Source organism: Suricata suricatta, chromosome 6 (assembly GCF_006229205.1).
Source record: "Suricata suricatta isolate VVHF042 chromosome 6, meerkat_22Aug2017_6uvM2_HiC, whole genome shotgun sequence".
NCBI classification, from domain to species: Eukaryota; Metazoa; Chordata; class Mammalia; order Carnivora; family Herpestidae; genus Suricata; species Suricata suricatta.
The window spans coordinates 6,776,073-6,796,065 of NC_043705.1; the positions used below are offsets into that span (position 1 = coordinate 6,776,073).

A 19,993-nucleotide genomic window follows, 5' to 3' on the forward strand; every position below is an offset into this window, starting at 1 on the left:
TCCTTACCATGCAATGCCCTAAATTACTATCCTAACTCCATTAACCCATCTCAAGCTACTCTTTCCTTCCCTTGATTGGCTCCATCCCTACATTGCCCTTCCTTCTGTTCCTGGGGCATACCGAATCTTTTTCCACCTCAGTGTGTTTTATCCACCTCTCTCTCCTGCCTGATCTTTGTCTAGCTGGCTTGTTTTCAATATTCAGGTCTTAGTTCCCACTCTCCATCTCTCATTACCTTCCATCACATCACTATTTATTCTTCTTCAAAGCACGTATCACAATTAAGTATCTTGCTTACTATCTGCTTCCATTACTGCAAGTTTAGCTCCAAGACAAACAGCATCTAAGTATATCCTATTGTCTGTTCTATCCTCCAATTCTAACTGACGAGGCCTCTTTATAAATACCTACGGAATAAACGAAGTACGTAACTTCAAAAAACAGCCACCATAACCAAACAAATAAAAAGGTATCGTTCAAGGCTTGCTGGCAAGCATTTTATAGCTCTTTTTGATTTTTACAATTAGCAGAACTCTTCCATTCAGAATTCATTTTGTATCCTTTTCATTAACTTCTTACATCATAAGAGTTTCTTGTGTTATGAAGTACATGGCTGTCTTCCTACAATTTACTTATATAAGCCAGCATGAAGTAAAACACTGATAATAAAACATCTATCACAAACTGTTTCCCATCCGAAAATAAGTTCAAAGTATTTGAAATTACTTATTTTCTCATCAGCTTTGCACCTGCATATTTATCTTAATGTAAAAAACACACTTAAAAAAAACCACACTTAATATATACTTCATGACCTTAAGCCAAAATGCCAACAAAAAATATTTGGAAAGAAATTTGAGAGGACATACAAATAAATCTAATCACATTTAGATTAAAAAAATGAGGCATTAATAGGCTGACATAACTTCTGAGTGGCAGAATGGGCTTCAGAATCCTGATTGCTTTTGGCTCCTGACCTAGGGCTAGTTCCCTGGCACCACTAGGACTTCCCTAGTTAAGTGTGCTGGCCTGGAATTTTCCTAGAAGTGAGTGACAATGAAGTATACTTCTACTAGTGTCACATAGTGGAAAAACTTGGCTCAGTAAACAAACAAAAAAAATCTCGTGATGGTCTGTTTACCTATAAAAATATCCACAATCAGAACACAAGACTTGTCATAAGACTATTAGCAAGAATAATTTCCAAAAACGAATTTAAGAAAAAATTTCATACATAATATGCTAAATATCTTCATATTTTAGAAACTGGTTTTTCCCTCAATATTAAATTTTGATAAAGTACTGATTGTCACTGTATCCCAAAACACTGCGTTGAATTCTGAATATTTACAATTTATATATACATATAAAGCACATATCTTCACAACTCAGCCTTCTTTTTACCATACTGAAAACTGCCTGTCTTCTTTCAGATATTGTATAGCAACTATTTTTGTCAACCACAAGTCTACATTTTCCTGAATTATGCTTATATTAATCCTGAAGTTCCTCACAAAATTACTGTTTAATATAAGTATTAACTTATCTGCAGAGTTGAAAAATGCATAATTATCCCAGAAATAAACATTTAGCTCTATAGAGAGGAAGATGCCAATTTATAATACAATTAATCCTTGATCGTTCAAAGATTAACCCAGTTCTGAATCACCCTTGTTCTTTCACTGCTGCTGTATTACACGATTACTGCCTGTCACTTGACTTTCCCTTAGCGATAGTACTAGAACATATAAAGCTTTCTCTCTCTACTTTTGGTAAATTTCAAATCAATTGAAAAAGACTGATCCTCTCTGGAATACCTCTTTCACCCCCCCTTTCCTCTCTTAGAGCTGTAATTAATGCATGGCTATAAACTACTATACGGGGAAAAGGAACAGGGCCGTCTGCAGTCTATACCCCACGAGTTGACTACTATGCTTGGAGCTTATAATCAAGATTTTCTGGTATTCTTCACTACAGAACTTATTTTTCAGTTTATCTGCATAACTAAATATAGACTGAGTTAAAGACTCAAACCGTATTTGCATTATGTTCCATTTCTCAATCATTTTCAAGAATTTATAAATGTCTCTTCTGAAAAAGTCTGTTGTGCACAGAAGACTAAATAAACTATAGCACACACCCACAATGGAGTGTAATACAGCTGTAAAAATAATAAGGAGGCAATCGATGAACTGAAATGGACTTCTTGGGGACATTTTTAAGTGAAAAAAAGCAACATACAAAAGGACATGTGTTATTTTGGGGGCAAGGAACAAGGAAAACAAGAAAACATACATGGATCTGCTTATTACAGTAAGAAACATAGGATGGATAAAAGTAGGCAATAATAAAGCTGATTACCAACAAAGGTAGGGAGGATGAAGTAGAAGAAATACAGGAAAAAATGACTTTTGAAAACATGTTAAGACTATACATATTCAAAAACTTAAATCAATCAGAGTGGGGTACAGGTAGTAAAACAAAGGAATTAACTGCATTTCAAATGAATACATATCCATACCTAAAGAAAGAAGGGACAAAGGACCTAAGTAACTTATGAACCCACAATGTGATCCTGTATTTTCAGTCTTGGACAGTGAAAAGGAAGAAACTAGTCCACCTCCTTTGTTTCTCCTTTACTCTCACACTACTACCACATTCCCAACACTTTTGACAACAGATGTGGGGCTTTTTAACCACGAGAAACAATTCGGTGACACAAACTGGGTCTCTGACAATGTAACTCAATCCTGACACTATCTACCTGGGGATAGCGTCAGTTCCCATACATTAAGGGCTCAATCTTAACTCAGACTGTCCTACACTTCAGATGCTAACCTCAAACAGTAGGATCCCAGATTACCCATAACTTTTGTCCAGTTTGGCTGCAGATCAGAAGTTCCCATGACCTTCCCTCCATTGGATTTGGTTATTTGCTAAAACAAAATTCAGGGAAACACTTACATTTACCAGTTTATTAAAAGATATGATAAAAGATACAGGAGAACAACTAGATAAATGTACAGACCAGGATCTAGGAGGAGGTTCCAAGCACAGAAGCTTCTGTCCCCATGGAGATAGGGTAGCATCACCCTCCTGGTACATGGATATGTCACCAAGCTGGAAGCTCCCCAAGTGCCATACTGTCGGAATTTCATAGAAGCTTCCTCACACAGGCATGTCAATGATTAACTCCACTTCTAATCCCTCTCTAGTCTCTAGAAAATGGGAAGTGGGGCTGAAAATCACAAGCTTCTAAACCTGTCTTAATCTTCCTGCCGACCATCCCAGGAGCCATGAAGGAGCCCACCCTGAGCTGCCTCATTACAACAAAAGATGCTCCTAGTTCCCTGACAACTTAGGAATTTACAAGGGTTTCAGAAGCTGTTGTAAGTCCCAGGGTAAAGAACCAAATACGAAATAGGGGGCACCTGGCTGGCTTAGTCAATAGAGCACATGACTCTTGATCTCAGGGTTAAGCTTGAACCCCACATTGGGCATAGAGATTACTTAAAAAAAAATCAGGGTGCCTAGGTGGTTCAGTGCCTTAAGCATCCTACTCCTGATTTCAGCTCAGGTCATGATCTTGTGGTTCATAATATCAAGCCCTGCATCAGGCTCTGTGCTGACAGTGAGGAGTCTGCTTGGGATTCTCTCTCCCCTCTCTCTGCCCTCTCCCCCTCCCTCTCTTCCCCATTCCATGCAGCACGTGGGCACATACTCTCTCTCAAAAATAAACTTTTTTGAAAAATTAATATTAAAAAACTTTAAAAAATGAACCAAATATTAGAACAAGTGATGCTCCTAATGTTCTTATCACTTAAGACCTTAGAAGAGTTTTAGGAGCTCTCTGCCAGAAACTGGGGACAGAGACCAATATACATATTTTCTATAATCTCACAGGCAGGATGAGGAGAAGAAGTACAGACAAATCGTGAATGCTTTTTGTAGGTTGTTTTGTAATTATAGTGGTTTAGACAATGCAATTCCAAAACTATGTTAAATGTATTACGGAACTGACCAAATTAGCCAAGGATCTTACAGTGTAAGGAAGAACAAAGATACAAAATAAGGAAAGATGCAAGAGAGTCAAATAAAGTTGTACTGGAATTGGAAATATTGGCATAAAAATTGTGCTTTCCAAAATATACACATTTCCATGCATACATGTAAATATATGGTTGTATATGTGTATGTGTGTGCATGCTATCTATATGCATATACATATACATTATGTGCTGGTTCTGTCCACTGAAAAGGCTAAGAAGCATAAACATCCCAGTAGCAATGAGATCACTTAGCACCTTGATTTTGGTCTCTAATAGCATTCCCTACTAAAAGAAACCAGAGCTCCTTGAAGAAATAGCTATAGTTAATTACAGTACTGGGGCAGGGTAGCTACAATGAGGGCAAAGAATATTCTGTTATACAAGAAAGAACGTATTAAAAAAAAAACAGGCAAGAACCATCATCAGTGGCTATTCAACCTAGGAGCAAATTATGATGGGGGTCAGGATATTTACATGGTCTTAAAACTCTCTCACACACTACTTATTAGTTGCAAGAAGAAGAGAGAAAAAAAAGAAATTTGTTGTACAGGGGAGAAATTGAGCAACGCATTCAAGAGTCATCAAAAGTAACATCACTAGTGAAAGGTATCATGCACACCTAAAAACATAGTAACATTATCTATGGGGAATTTTGGCCAAGAATACATAACCTCACTCTAATCGAGAGGAAACATCAGACAAATGCAAAATGAGAAAAGGTTTGTTTTTTTTTTCCTTTTTATTTATTTTTGAGAGACAGAGAGAGACAGCTGGAGCAGGGGAGGGTCAGAGAGAGAGGGAGACACAGAATCCGAAACAGGCTCCAGGCTCCGAGCCAGCCGTCAGCACAGAGCCCGACGCAGGGCCCGAACCCACAAACCGCGAGATCCGACCCGAGCCGAAGCCGGACACCCAACCGACTGAGCCACCCAGGCGCCCCAAGGTTTGTTTTTGAAAGTGGGAAGGATAATACAATACTTTTCAAATGCCAATGTCAAAATAAATTAAAAAATAGAGAAATGATGCTAAAGAGACTCGATAACTAAATGTAATTCCCAGGTCTGAATATCTTGTACCAGAAAGGGTAAATGCTGTAGAGAATGCTGTCATATCAACTAACAGAACAGGTAGATAAGTAACATATTAGCTAAAAGTTTATCAATATAAAACTATGAAGTATATAACTGTACTGTTATTATACAACAGAATATTCATCCTATCATGAAATAAAACTAAAGTATTTGAGGGTAAAAAATTACAACATATTTAACTTACTTCAAAGGGTTCAGGAAAAAAATTATGGAGGCATACACATATCTAAGGAGCACAAATGATATATAAAATGGTAATCGATTATTGCCAATAGCCAAATCTAAGTAAAGAGAGTATGAGTGCTCCTTGTATTATTTTTATAACTATTTCTAGGCATGAAATTATTTCTAAATAGTTATTTTCCACGTAGTGATGAAAATGTCTAAGACTTAATTGTTTTCAAAAATGTAAAACAAAAAATGCTGTGACTTTTTTGTGCTTTCTTTTATCTTTCACACTCTCTAGTCTTCTGGGCCTATTTTTTTCTCTTTGGCACTACACAGCAAACCCAATCCAAGTACTTTTCTCTGGGAACAGATTTAATCCCTACAACAGATACTGTGAAGTACTCACTATAATCATCCCATTTTACTGGTAAGCAAATTCAAGCTTAGATAGACTGAGTAATTGGTCTGAGTGTTAAAGCCAATATGAGGCACGAGTGAGACGGAAACCAAGTTATAACTACTGGGAAAGGACATGCTTTTACTTGCTCTGTTAGGCTGCCACACAATGCCTTATAAACAAACACTGGCATGAATTTAATAATTTTTCTCTAATTTCTTCCCATAACTAAAAACGTTGTATTTGGATTGTGAAGCAACCAGAACTCCCATAAGTGATGATAGGAAAAAATTAAAGTGGTTCAATTCGAGATGCCTAAGTGGCTCCGTCAGTGGGTTGAGTGTCCAAGTCTTGATTTCGGCTGAGGTCATGATCTCACGGTTCATGAGACTGATCTATCCTCTGTGCCATCAGTGGAGACCCTGCTTGGGATTTTCTCCCTCCCTCTCTCTTGCCCCTCCCCTGTGCTCAAAATAAGTAAATAAACATTTTTTTAAAAAGAAAATAAATAAAATGATACAACTACTTTGGAAAACTAAACACAATTCTACTCCTAAATTTATATGCAATAGAAATGTGCCTATATTACACTAAACACATGAATAAGTTATTCATAAACACTCCGAGGTAGAAGCAACTCAAACATCCATCAACAATGGAAAATATAAATAAGCTGTAGTATAATCATACAATGGAATACTAGAAAGCAATTGTTCTCAAACTCCCTGGTCTCAGGAATTCTTTGAACTCCTGAGAAAATATTGAGGTTAACCGTCCTTCCTTTTCTCTCCTCAAGGGCTTTAGTGTTTGTACTTTATCACTATCAATACTTTCTCTTTTAGAAATTAAAACTGAGAAAACAATACACCAGTTAAATTAGTTATGAAAACCTTCCAACAAATGAAAGCCCAGGATCTAGTGACTTCGTCAGTGAATTCTACCAAACATTTGACAAAGAATTAATGCCAATCCTTCTCAAGCTCTTCCAAAAAACTGAAGAAGAAAGAAACACTGACAGACTAACTCATTTTGCAAGGCCAGTATTGTGCTGTTAGAAGTCTACACAAGGCAGGGAGCCTGGGCGGCTCAGTCAGTTAAGCGTCTGACTCTTGATTTGGGCACAGGTCATGATCTCATGATTCGTGAGATCAAGCCCCACACTGGACTCTGCACTGATAGTATAGAGCCTGCTTGGGATTCTATGCCTCCCTCTCTCACTGTTCCTCTCAAGCTCACGCATATACACACACACTCTCTCTCTCTCAAAATAAATAAATAAACATTAGAGAAAAAAAGAAGTCTAGACAAGGACACTAGAAGAAAATTACATACCAATATGCTTGATTAACCCAAATGTAAAAATCCTCAACAAAATACTAGCAAAACATTTCATCAGTACACTGAAAAGACCATATGCCATAATCAAGTGGGATTCAAGGACAGTGCAGTAAAGGCCATATATGACAAGCCCACAATATGAACACTACATTCAATGGTGACAAGCTGAAAGCTTTCCTCTAAGATTAGGAAAAAGGCAAGGATGCCTACTCTCACCACTTCTATTATAAACAGTACTAAAATCCTCGTCAGAGCAATTAGGTGAGAAAAAAACAATAAAAAGCATCCAAACCAGAAAGAAACATAAAAATGTCTCTGTTTACACTTAACAAGATACCATATATTGAAAATTCTAAAGGCACTACCAAAAGAAAAAAAAACATTAGAACTAAAATGAATTCAGCAAAGTTGTGGGATACAAAATCAGTACACAAAAAATCAGCTGCATTTCTATATTTTAACAATGACCTATTCAAAAAGGAAATTCAGAAAACAACTTACATATAATAGCATCAAAAGGAGTAAAACATTTAACAATGAATTTTAAAAAGGTGAAAGATACACTGAAAACTATAAGACCTTGATTAAAGAAACTGAAAATGACAACAAAAAATGGAAAAATATTTTATGTGCTTAGAAGGGAAAAGCATTGTTAAAACGTCCATAGTACTCAAAGTAATCTACAGATTCAATGCAATCCCTATCAAAATTCCAACGGCATTTTTCACAGAAAAAAAATCCCATATTTCAAAAGAAGCCACAAAAGACCTTAAATAGCCAAAACAATCTTGAGCAAGAACTACACTTCCTGATCTCAAACTATATTACAAAGCTATAGTAATCAAACAGAATGATACTAGCATAAAGACAGGTACATAGACAAAAGGAACAGAATCATGAGCTCGTACACAAACCTACGCGCATATGGTCAACTAATCTTCAACAAAGGCACCAACAATATGTAATGGGGAAAGGATAGTCTTTTCAATAAATGGTAATGAGAAACTGCACATCCACATGCACAAGAATAAAACTGATCCCTTATCTTACATTATACACGAAAATCAACTCAAAATGGATCATAGACTTGAATGTCTACTCAAAATGATCATAGACCTAGAGTCATGAAATTCCTAAGAGGAAACATAGAGGAAAAACTTGACACTGCTTTTAGTGATGACTTTTTTGATATGACACCAAAAGCACAAGCAGCAAAAGAAATAACAAATGAGGGGGACTACATCGAACTAAAAAGCTTCTGCACAGCAAAAGAAACCATTAACAAAATGAAAAGATAACCTACAGAATGGGAGAGAATTTTTGCAAACCATCTCTGATAAAAAGTTAATATCCAAAACATAAAAGGAACTCTTATAAATCAATAATACACAGTCTGATTAAAAAATGGGTAGAGAACTTGAACGTGTCTTATTTTTCTCAAAAAAAGACATACAAGTGGCTAATAGGCACATGAAAAAAAGTTTTTCATCACTAATTATGAGGGAAATAAAAAGCAAATCCACAAGGAGATATCAGAATGGCTATCATCAAAAAGACAAGAGATAACAAGTGTTGGTGAAGATGCACACCAAAGAAATTCTTGTGCACTCTTGTTGGGAATGTAAACTAATGTACACACTATGGAAAACAGTATGAAGGTTCTTAAAAATATTAAAATTAGAAGTACCATACGATTTAGCAAAGTAACTTCTGGGTATATATGCAAAGATGATGAAATGACTATCTCAATGAAATATCTGCATTCCCATATTCACTGCAGCCTTATTCACAATAGCCAAGATATGGAAATAACTGAAGTGTCCAAAATGAATGGTTAAAGAAAATATGGTATATATACACAATAGAATAGCATTCAGCCATTAAAAAAAAAAAAGAAAATCCTTATATTTGTGACATCTTTGACAGCATAATACTAAGGGAAATAAATCAAACAGAGAAAGACAAATGCACTGTACATGTCATCTTTACATGGGATCTAAAAACACTGTATTAATAAAAATAGAGAATAGAATGGTGGCTGCCAGGGGCCGAGGGCTAAGGGCTGAGGGAGATGGGAGATGCTGGTCAAAGGATACCAACTTTCAACTGTTAGATAAATAATTCCCAGGGACCCAATGCCCAGCATGGTGACTGTAGTTAACGACATAGTAGTACATCCTTCAGCGCTGCTGTGAGAGTAAAGCTTTAATGTTCTCACCACAGCAACAACAAGACGGTCACAAGGATATGTTTATCGCAGTGAGGCTGTGATAAACATTTCACAATATATGCTTGTATCAAATCCTCACACTGTACACCTTAAACAGTGATGTATGTCAATTATATCCCAATAAAGCTGGAGGAAAAAAGAGATGAATCTGTACAGATAACCCAAACAAGGTATCACCCAAAAATCACTTACAATAGACCTATCTTCTTAGGAATAGTTCTAATAGACTATTAAAATTAATTCAATCTAAATAAAAATTGAAAAAAAATAAAATTAATTCCATCTCCAGAGTATATACAACATGATGAGGCAATGAGCATGGAATTATACCAGGCCTGCCGTCCACCAACAACGGAGAACAGCTTTAAAGTGGGCTAAGTATGTACCACTAAATTCTTAAAATAATCAGCCTGGTTTAAATAAAAACCTAGGGGGTAATACAACACATAGTATTTCTAAACAAAAATCTAAAACTAGTTTGACAGATTTTGATAAAATATTCTCAAAAACTCATTTGAAGGTGCCCTGACTATATTGTATAAGGTTATCAAAACAATAAGAACAGCACTGATGTATCAAATAAACTGTAACATCTCTTGGTCTTCAAATTTAATATGCATCTGTTACAACTGATACATGAGCAGCTTCTCTCAAGAGATCTGTAATCAGAACAATCTATTACTAACCAATGAAAATTAAATTAACAAATGAAAATTCTTTTACATAATGTATAAATAATAGGCTTACTAATTTTGAGACTAAACAAGATGCACAGGAAGAATTGAGTTCAGACGTGGGCTATCAAGCATATAATCATGATTTTTAATTTTAAGTTTTGGCAGAGAATGTTCTAAAATATTATAAATTCCAAAAACTATCTAAGACTGTAACAGCCAGTATTCAAACTTGGAAACCTTGTGACTTCTGTAAAACACTTAGATTTTTTTTTGTTTTCACTGACTCATTTTAACCAACCATATCACGTATATATTCCCAGGAATTTCTTTCTGGTATATTTCCTGGTTAAATGACTTGAGTTTGGTATGTTGTAATTAATATTTCTCTCATTTTTAACCATATGTTAAAAATTAGTACTGTTTCAATAATCTTAATGGGATTAATACTATTTAAAATATAATATTTAAAAATGGCCAGTTTTTAAAAATAGGCCCAATGAAGTTCTTTCATCAGGTGGCATATGAGAACCACAAAAATTTTTTTCCAGATATGAATAGTATCAAACTTCCCCTCCTGTATTCTCCTGTATTCTCTCTACTTACAAAGACCCCCCCCCCAAAAAAAGCAAACAAAAAACCCTTTCTATCCTCCCACCTATAAAGATTTCCCTAGAATGAACAAAACACAAAGCTAAAGGATGCTTACTAGGACAGAAAGCGTCGGAAGGAGAATGCTAATTCAGCCTCTATTTCTCTACCAACACCCGGATAGCGGCAGTCAGTCTTTTGGCTTCTAATCTGGGTCCCCTTGGCTGTGAACACTGGATTGTCAAATACAAAAGGAAGCCTAGAGCTCTAACATGTTTGCTTTCTCTTCTATAGCAAAGATGTTTAAATTCCAAACTAGAGACAGGAAGTCCTAAATATTAACACAATCTGTCCCTTAAAAATTACCTCCCTTCCCATTTTGTTTGAAACACAGTTTCAACACTAACTGTAGATAGTCTATGAAATGAAAAAAACAATCTATTGTATATTGAAAGCACATATGTCACTAGTATGCACAGAAATAGTAGAAAATCTCAATTCCAATTAACTGTGACTCTTATTTAACTTACCATTTGTCTTTTATAAACAAAACAGTTTTTATTCTAAAAATAAAAGTTTTCAACAGATCAGGACCAGGTTGCTCACATATTTTCACTCCAAAATCAGTAGGAAATTAACAAGGAAAAAAGAGTGAGGGAAGCATTCAGGTAAATAAAGAAAAAATAACGAATTTTTGCTTAGCACACAGGAAATTTTTCTCCATTGTTCACCTGATATTGAGGGTAAAACACGTCACAAGTAACTTAGGAAAATTTAAAGGAACCTTTTTTGAAGTTTATTCATTTATTTTGAGAGACAGAGAGAAAGAGAAGTATGTGCACAAGTCAGGGAGAGGGAGGATCCCAAGCAGGCTATTATGCACTGTCAGCTCAGAGCCCAAAGTGGATCTCACCACAGTGAGATCATGACCTGAGCCCAAATCAAGAGTCGAACCCTTGACTGAGCCACGCAGTGGAGCGTAAACAGAAATATTTTATTTGGACTCAAATATAAATTATTAAATCTATTTTAAAATACAGCAATTTTTAATTATATTCCAATATCTTCTTTATGTGCCAAGCATTAGAATGAGCATGTCTTGAATTTTATAATAGTTGATACTTTTACATGAACACTAAACTTAGTACTTTCCATGTAACAACCCTATGAATAGGTACCACTTTAACCCTATTTTACAGATGAGAAAAAGGAATTTAAAGAGTGTTAAAAAACTTGCTCACGGATATACAAAGAGCTGCAAGGAGCTAGGCTGGAAACCAAATCCAAGTAATGACTCCACTAATGAGAGTCACCAGTACTTTAATCACCGTTCTAGATGATCACAATGAAACCATGGGAGACATACACAAAGCAATACTGGTTAATGATATAATGAAAGTACAAATAAAGTGCTTTGACAGCATGAGAGACATGGTCACTGCCTTCTAGAAGTTCTCACACTAAGAAGGAAGTCAAAATATTCAATGCCAGTTTAAGCAGGAGAAGTGTACTTAATACTTGGATAAACAAATTGTATTAGTAAGGGCATATTTTAAAATCTAGAATTCATGAGAGCAGGCATTCAATTTCATTTCAATTTAAAACCTGTCAGACTTACTTACCCTTCTAATTTCTGTATAAGTCTAATTACATGAAACAGAAGTTGGTGTTTTGATTTTTTACTTTGCTTTTCTGTTTGGAGTGTCATTGTAACTACTGTATTGTAAATGATGGAAAATAATTGCATATGTTAAAAATATGAAACTTTAAAAAGTAAATAAAATAAAATAAAATAAAATAAAACCTGTCAGACTTTATTTGGAAAACAGGATCTCATTTCTTGTAATCTTTCAAAACAAGAACAGTTATCTGCAAACATGAAAAGGGAGGAATTACAAACACAGGATATCTTCACAAAAGGCATAAAGTACCACGAGGAATTAAATCATTCTTCAAGGGGGCCTACAAGAGGAAGACCGCATGTCATTCCCTCTAGCAATACTGAAATTCAGAGGTGTTTTTTTAACTCTATATATACACCATCTACCATTAATGTTTGTTATCTTCCTATCAAGTCCAAATTGGAAAATGTTAAAAACTGAATTCAAGGAGTAAATAATAAATAGATTTCGCTTATGAATGTAAAACAACAGACAACTTCAAGAGAGAAAAATTTAAGACGTATATGGTGTTGAGGAAACTGAAGGCAAGAAACTTGGTTTATGACAGAGCTACCAACTTCATGTTAGAGTCAGGGGTGGACTGGGTACAAAGGAAGAAGGTGACTGTTAATCCTTAAACTACCACCCAAATTCCAGAGAGCTGGGACCTCTTTACACTAAACAAAAATTTATTTGTATCAAATTTACTAGACTCCTTCCTTAGATCTAAAAGAAAACTGCAGTAGGCCTGGTAGGAGATGATTCAAGTCTAGTTCATGGAAATAGATGAAAGATTTTTAATTTTTTTTAATTTAAAAAAGGTTTTTAAGTTTATTTACTTTGAGAGAGAGAGAGCGCGCCTTCAAGAGAGCACGACTTGGGTAGAGGCAGAGAGAGGAGAGAGAATCCCCAACAGGCTGCATGCTATCAGTACAGAGCCCGACGGGGCGTTCGAACTCACATACCTAAGACCATGACCTAAGTAAGGTGAGATCAAGAGTTGGATCCTTAACTAACGGAGCCACCGAGGGGCCCCCAATTTTTTTAACATTTACTTATTTTTGAGAGAGTGTGTATGTGAGCAGGGGAGGGGCAGAGAGAGACAGAGTCAGAGAATCCGAAGCAGGCCGCGTGCTGTCAGAGCAGACCCCGGCGTGGGGCCCAAATCCCAGAACAGTGACATCATGTACTGAGCCAGTCGGACACACAACCAGCTGAACCACCCAGGCGCCCCGGAAACAGATTTCAACGTAAGGTCGCAGAACTGGGCGAGGAGCTCCATTAGAATAACCATATAAACGACAGATAGTCTTTGGCACATCACCTCACCTCTTCCTGAAAGTAATACAGACGCATTCACCCAAGTTTTATAAACATTTAGAGGGACCTTCTGGGTGTCTGATAAGTCAGTCTATCGTATGTGTTTTGAAGTTCACACTATGGCTTACATAGATTCTGAAAGCCTTCTTGGAAAAAGCTGCTAGAGTTCACATTGGATAAAGCGCTCACATAACTTTAGGAGACGTTACCATCCTGTAATCTCCCACTAGGAAAACTTCCGTAGGACGTTGTTTATTTCCTGCATCAAAACAGCGGGGCAGAGAGCAGTGTATCCAGCCACAGAGAGTCTGTAATAGTTTAATGAGATCCTTAGAATTCAATCTCCTCTTGAGTTATTCAGGCGAGATTACCATTTAGAATTAGAATCTCTAAAAGCAGCTAGGGTTAAATGCAAGCTAAAGTGTGCACGAATATCTCCAGGGTGGAGGTACAAACTGTCTGAGAGCAAAATACTTAGTTGCCGCAGATCTAAAAGCACGGATTAGGTACAAAATACCTGTACCATGTTAAATCATGACGATGTTTTAGTCTAATATTTATTCTGGCCGACAAAGACCACAAAACAACTCGTAAGAAAATCTGAGGGATCTGTTAAGCTTTTACTTTGTCTCACTTGTTTATATAAAAATAAGTTTTACTCTTAATCACAACTAAGAGAGAGCAACACAAGTTGTAGCAATAATGACTTATAGTTTGAAATTATTATAAAAACTATGGTTAAAGCAGAAAATGCTGGGGCACCTGGGTGGCTCAGTCAATTAAGCGTCCGGGACTCCAGTTCAGGTCATGATCTCGAGGTTCTGAGGTCAAGCACCGAATCAGGTTCTTTGCTGACAGCTCAGAGCCTGGCGTCTGCTTCAGACTCTGTGTCCCGTTCGCTCTCTGCCCCTCCCCCACTCACACTCGGACTCTCTCAAAAATAAACAAACATTAAAAAAAAATTTTTTTTAAGCAGAAAATGCCACCATACTGCTAAGTAGCCTGAAGTCTGGGGCCCTCTTCCTTCCAACATCTGAGGACGACAAACGACAAACGAGTCACTTTCAGTCAACCTTAACCTGGAACTACCACTACATACCAGAGAAGTTTTACCGAAAAACTGTAACTAATTTTCAGTAACTGATGTGAGCAATCCAAAATAAATAAAACTTTCCCAGGATCTCTAAACTGCTACACATGGAATTCAAAGGATGGCGGGGACGAAGTGTTTATAAAAAAACACTTCTTTCTTTCCAAAGTTATTAATCGGTGAATCTGAAAAGTAAATGAAAACACCGTTTTCACGGTATTACTCAGCGCTTAGATGTTGACAGCAAACAATCAGTGATTGTATTAAAACACCCACTTTTTTTTTTTTTAACTATAAAGATACTTGACCTTAACTTAGTATAAAGAAATGAAACCAATCCCAACGATTTCTAAATTTGACAGTTTAAGCCTATGGGGTAGGGCAACGACAAGCCTTCATACACATCACAGCAACGATTTCTGGAAACACGATTTGAGGAAACCAACCCAGTCAAAGGACGTCAGGCTAGAAACTTTAAAAATCCTACGAAACATTCCAACTTCCTAGCCAATACCTAGATGACCGACACGTTTCTACCTCCTTCGCTCTCAAACGCCAGGTCCGACGGGTCCTAGGGGCGCGCGCCCGGGGACCGATCCCCGCGCGGAGGGGACCCAGCGTTCTTGGCCATGGCCCCGTGTGATTCTGGGCCGATCCCGGCTGACGCAGGGGCGCCTCCCTCACTCACCGTGAAGCGCTGGTCGCCGACGCTGCCCACGGAGAAGCAGTGGTCGCCAGGGTTCACAGCCCCGGTCAGCACCTGGTGCAGGTTCATGTCTGCGTCTTATGCCAGCAACGGACGCCGCGTCCGGCTCATGCCCAGGGTCGGCGACCGCTTCCCTCCCTCCTTCCCTCAGGGGCGGCGGCGGCCGCTCTGGGGCGGCGACGGCGGCAGCGACAGGCGCCAGGAGCCGGAGCCGCTTAGCCGGGGCCAGCAGTTCATCCCGAGCCCCGGCGGGCAAGGCCCGGAGGGGGCGGGCCGCCGAGAGGGCGCAGCGTCGCGCTCTGCCGCGCACCTGTCACACCCGGCGGCAGGCCCAGGTGAAGCTCGGGGTCGACTCAAGGGCCGAGACCCCGGGCCGACTCAGCGGCCAGCAGGGCCGCGGCGTCCACACACTTCCTCGGGGCTCGGGGTGGCTGGCCCTGACGGATCCCAGTGGCGCAGGCAGCACGCGCTCGCCTTCCTCGCCTGACCTGTCCCTTCCCGGCTCCGGTGCCCGTCACCCCCACTGGCCTTTGCCGCTCACTACACGTCGCCAGGTCCCTTCAGCCGAAATATCGCGAGACTACCAAGGATTAGGCTAGGTACTGCGGTAGAGGACGCTTTTTTTTTTTTAACCAACCACGGTTTAGAGATCAGCAAGTGGCTGTGAAAACGCCGCGTCTAGTCCAATACTGGCCAATCACGAGCTCCAGTTCACGTAGGGCCCCGCCCACCACTGAGGACCGGCCAATCTCGCTGAGGCTGGTGAGTGAATCTGTCTGAGAGCTGATCCCATGCAAGGAGCCTAACAGAAACCCAGGAAGCCCAGAATGAGGTGAGAAGTGTCAAATGATGCTTTAGATTAGGGCTTAATCTGTCGGGCCAGAAAGTTTGAAAGGGAGAAGTGCCTTATAAATGGAGTTGCAGAGTCCGCGTCCTGGTAGAAACTACAAGTCCCAACAGGCACCGCTCCGCGAAGGCGGGGCGTGTGGGCTCCAAGTAAATGAGACCTGTTTAGCATCTCTATCCCGGCAAATGGTTTCGCCTGCTCTAGGCGCATTTCCAGCGCGCCACACAGCGTTGTTTTGAAAGACTTAAATACTCGACAAGTGTTCAAATGAAGTGTTTTCACCTAAGGTTTTCTTAACATACGTTTTATAATACTGCAGCAGCCCTGAGTTGAGTGTTTGGGGAAAAAAACCTAAGGATTCCAAGATGATTAGTGTCACAGTTACAACCGCTAGATACTCTCAGTGTATTTTGACACAAGTTGCGTGTTATTATTGATAAAGGTCTGCTTATATGTCTCCTTCCGTATATTTAACCCTCTTAAGTACAGTGTCCGGTTCGCCTCTGTATTCGGGATGTGAGACGCTGTGCCGGCTCCAGTGCAGGTGTTGAGTAAATGTTAAAGGAGTGAATGTAAATGGGAACTCTCCACCTAAAAGGAGTAGTTTCTTAAAAACTGCTAAATTGATTTTTATATCCTTTTGTTGGGGTGGGGAAAAAAAACCACACACTTTCACACTAATACTTGGACTGGAGGAGTATTAATTTTATTTGTACTTTGCCAACATGTTTTGCAATGTGTACGTACATTTAGTTTATTTTGCAAAAAAAAAAGTTATTTTAAGTAAGTTTAAGAGCCATTTCCCTTCAGTTTGAAAGATGTAGATGAATTCCATTATTTATCCCAGTCTCTTTACAAAAATAAGAGACTTAAAACTTAATTTGTTTTTCTTTCAAAAAAACTTTTTTATTGAGGTCTGACATACATACAACCCAATCAGTATTTTAATTATTTAAAATATTATTCAGAGTGGCTTTAAGTTAATTTTATATTTTAGACTCTAAATGAAGGTTTCTGTGTCCCACATAAATTGTATCTGGCTTAACATGTTTACTCATTCTGTCCTGCCCAGTTTTTCATTTCCAAGACCATGCAGTATAGCAGAATAAAAGAAATTAAGTGACCTAGTAGTTAGGAAATCTGAAATCTAGATCTAATCTCACATTGGCTGTATGACCTTGGAAAAGTTTTGTTAACTTTCAGACTCATTTTCCTCATGTGCCAAATTAGCAAGTTTAATCTATCAGTAACATTTTCATTCTTGCAACTCAGTACATTTGTTACTTTTTATTAAATTCCTTCAGCCTTCACTTAGACTACCTGAGTCTGAATCCTGGTCTTACTGCTCACTTAGGTTATTTAATCTCTCTGTGCTTTACTTCCCCTCTCTGTAAACAGGAGTAGTAGTAGACTTTCTTCATTTAATTATCATGAGGATTAAGTGAGAACAGTGTTTGGTGCATTGAATTCAATACACGTTAGCCGTTATTACTATGCTCACTATTATTAAATGAACCTAACCTTTTGACATATACTTAACTCTTCGTATGGTTTTCCAAACAGTGTGAAACCCCGGCACAAATTAAACTTTCCAGGATGCTTAAGACTGCCACAAAAGTTCTGAGGACATTCTAATCTGTCTAAAACTATGGCACTACAATACCTAATGAAAAGCTTTTTATTTATCATAAATACTACTACTTTATTAAATTGCCCATTATGCAGCCTGTCTTTGATATAAAGCAGATGAACTGTTTCAATGAAACAACGAAATGCTTGTAATTTATCTTCTACTGCAACTCTGGCCTACTGTCTGTTTTTATACAACCCTGACCTAAGAATGCTTTTAACATTTTTAAATATAAAAAAAATCAATAGAAGAATATTTGGGGCACCTGGGAGGCTCAGTTGGATAAATATTCGACTTCGACTCAAGTCACGGTTTGTGGGTTCGAGCCCCGCATTGGGCTCTGTGCTGAAAGCTCAGAGTCTGGCTCCTGCTTCAAATTCTGTGTATCCCTCTCTTTCTCTCTTCCCCTCTCCCTCTTGTACTCTATCTCTCTCCCTTAAAAAACAAATAAACATTAAAAAAATATGTTAAATATTTAATGACACATGAAAATTACATGAAATTCACATGTCCATGAATAAAGTTTATTGGGATACAGCCATGCATAGTCATTTAGGTATTATGTATGGCTGCTTTCACTCTACAAAGGCAGAGTGAACAATGTGGGAGCCGGGGAAGTTCTAGTCTTAAAGGGGAAGGAAGAATTTATTTAAATTCAGTGGGTGGTGACATTGTAAAGAACAACAAACAGGCTAACGTCTGAGACCTTGGAGGCAAAAAAAAAAGAAAATGTATGAAGCCAATTCAGATTGAGAAGCAATCATGCCTGTTCTTCACTCTCTGATTTCCTGAAATCCTTGTCACTGCCCTTCTCTTCACCACTCTCATCCTACATTTCTTAGTATAAATTCCTACCTTTCCAATGCCTGTGCCCTGGGAACCACCAATTGGGGCTTCTGTCCCCACTGCCAACACTCAACTGATGAAGGAGGTTGAAAGTAAACAGAGTCCCTCATCCTATATCTAAGGCTGAATTAGGGGGATTGTGTTGCTGGAATTTCACACAAACATTTTGAACTATTTCATCAAAATAATATGAGGGTCTCTGGTACATCTAAGACACTGACTGCTCCAGGAATCTGCCTGAACTGGTAACAATGACCTTGCTATAGCAAAATCTGCCCGGGAGGTTACAGGTTATGTAGATATTTGAGCAATGAAATAGGACCCTAATCATCATTTATAATATTGTTACCATAGAAAAATTAATTCTAATACCCTTAAAATTTGGAGATTGCCATTAAATACTCTTGGCTTATATGCACTTGCTCAGCTGAAGAGTTCTCCACCCATAAGCATTTAAAGGGCAGTTATTTATAAAAAGCTACTATTTATTAAACACTTACTCTGCGCTGTCCTAGGTATTTTTTAAATTTCATTTCATTTTTATTTCATTTAAATCTCAACAATGAGCATGGCTTATTTGGTTCAGTGTCTGACTCTTGATCTCAGCTCAGATCTTAATCTCAGGGTCATGAGTTCCAGCTCCATGTTGGGTTCCAAGCTGGGTGTGATAGCATACTTTAAAGATAGAATTTTTAAAATCTCAACAAACTCTAGAAAGGTCATAAGTCTGTATTACAAGGGAAGGAACCCAAACTTGAAAAAGAGACTTACGTATTGCCCAAGATCATATTCGATGTGGATCATATCACCACCCAAAGATTTGACTCAGATTTCTTGGGCTGCAAAGGCCCTGTAAGTGTTTTCCAAAGACCTCTCAGTCCCAAAGTGAATAATACAGTCAGAGTCTACCACTTCCCTCCTTGCTGACAAGGTAAAAAGAAACAGGGGAGGTGGGATGACTTCTCTAAGTCAATCACTTCAGTGATTTTCTAGTAGGAAGAACCATCTTCCCCAAACACTTTTTTTTTTCCCTTTCCTAAAGATGGAAGAAAAGCTGACCTTCTTACCTTGACCCACTCCCAAACTATAAACACCATGCTTTGTTGAAACATAAAATAAACATCTCCAACAAAAAGATTCCTGATACTCAGCCAATTAGATAGATACTCACTTGGTTAAAGGCAAATACTTCTAGGAAAATCTTGGAATCACCAGTAAGTCACATATATCAGTTGTGGCTTTAATCAGACTGTGACTGTCCTCATGCCTACCGGGACTTTTCTTCAGTGGGAAGTAGAAGTTGAGACGTGATTTTGCTCTCTCTCCCTTTCTCTGCCATTGTGATATGTGCCTT

At 38.2% G+C, this 19,993-nt stretch overlaps 1 protein-coding gene across 2 annotated transcripts in view; it reads right to left on the reverse strand.

The window, feature by feature from the left end:
- DMXL1 (Dmx like 1) overlaps nt 1–15,875 on the reverse strand; it is a 129,574-nt gene extending 113,699 nt beyond the window's left edge. For both annotated transcript variants that reach the window (XM_029941556.1, XM_029941555.1), the window contains exon 1: nt 15,299–15,875. In XM_029941556.1, coding sequence (XP_029797416.1) covers nt 15,299–15,385 — 87 coding nt within the window. In that variant the 5' untranslated portion in view covers nt 15,386–15,875. The remainder of the gene's footprint in view (nt 1–15,298) is intronic.
- Between the last annotated feature and the right edge of the window lie 4,118 nt (nt 15,876–19,993).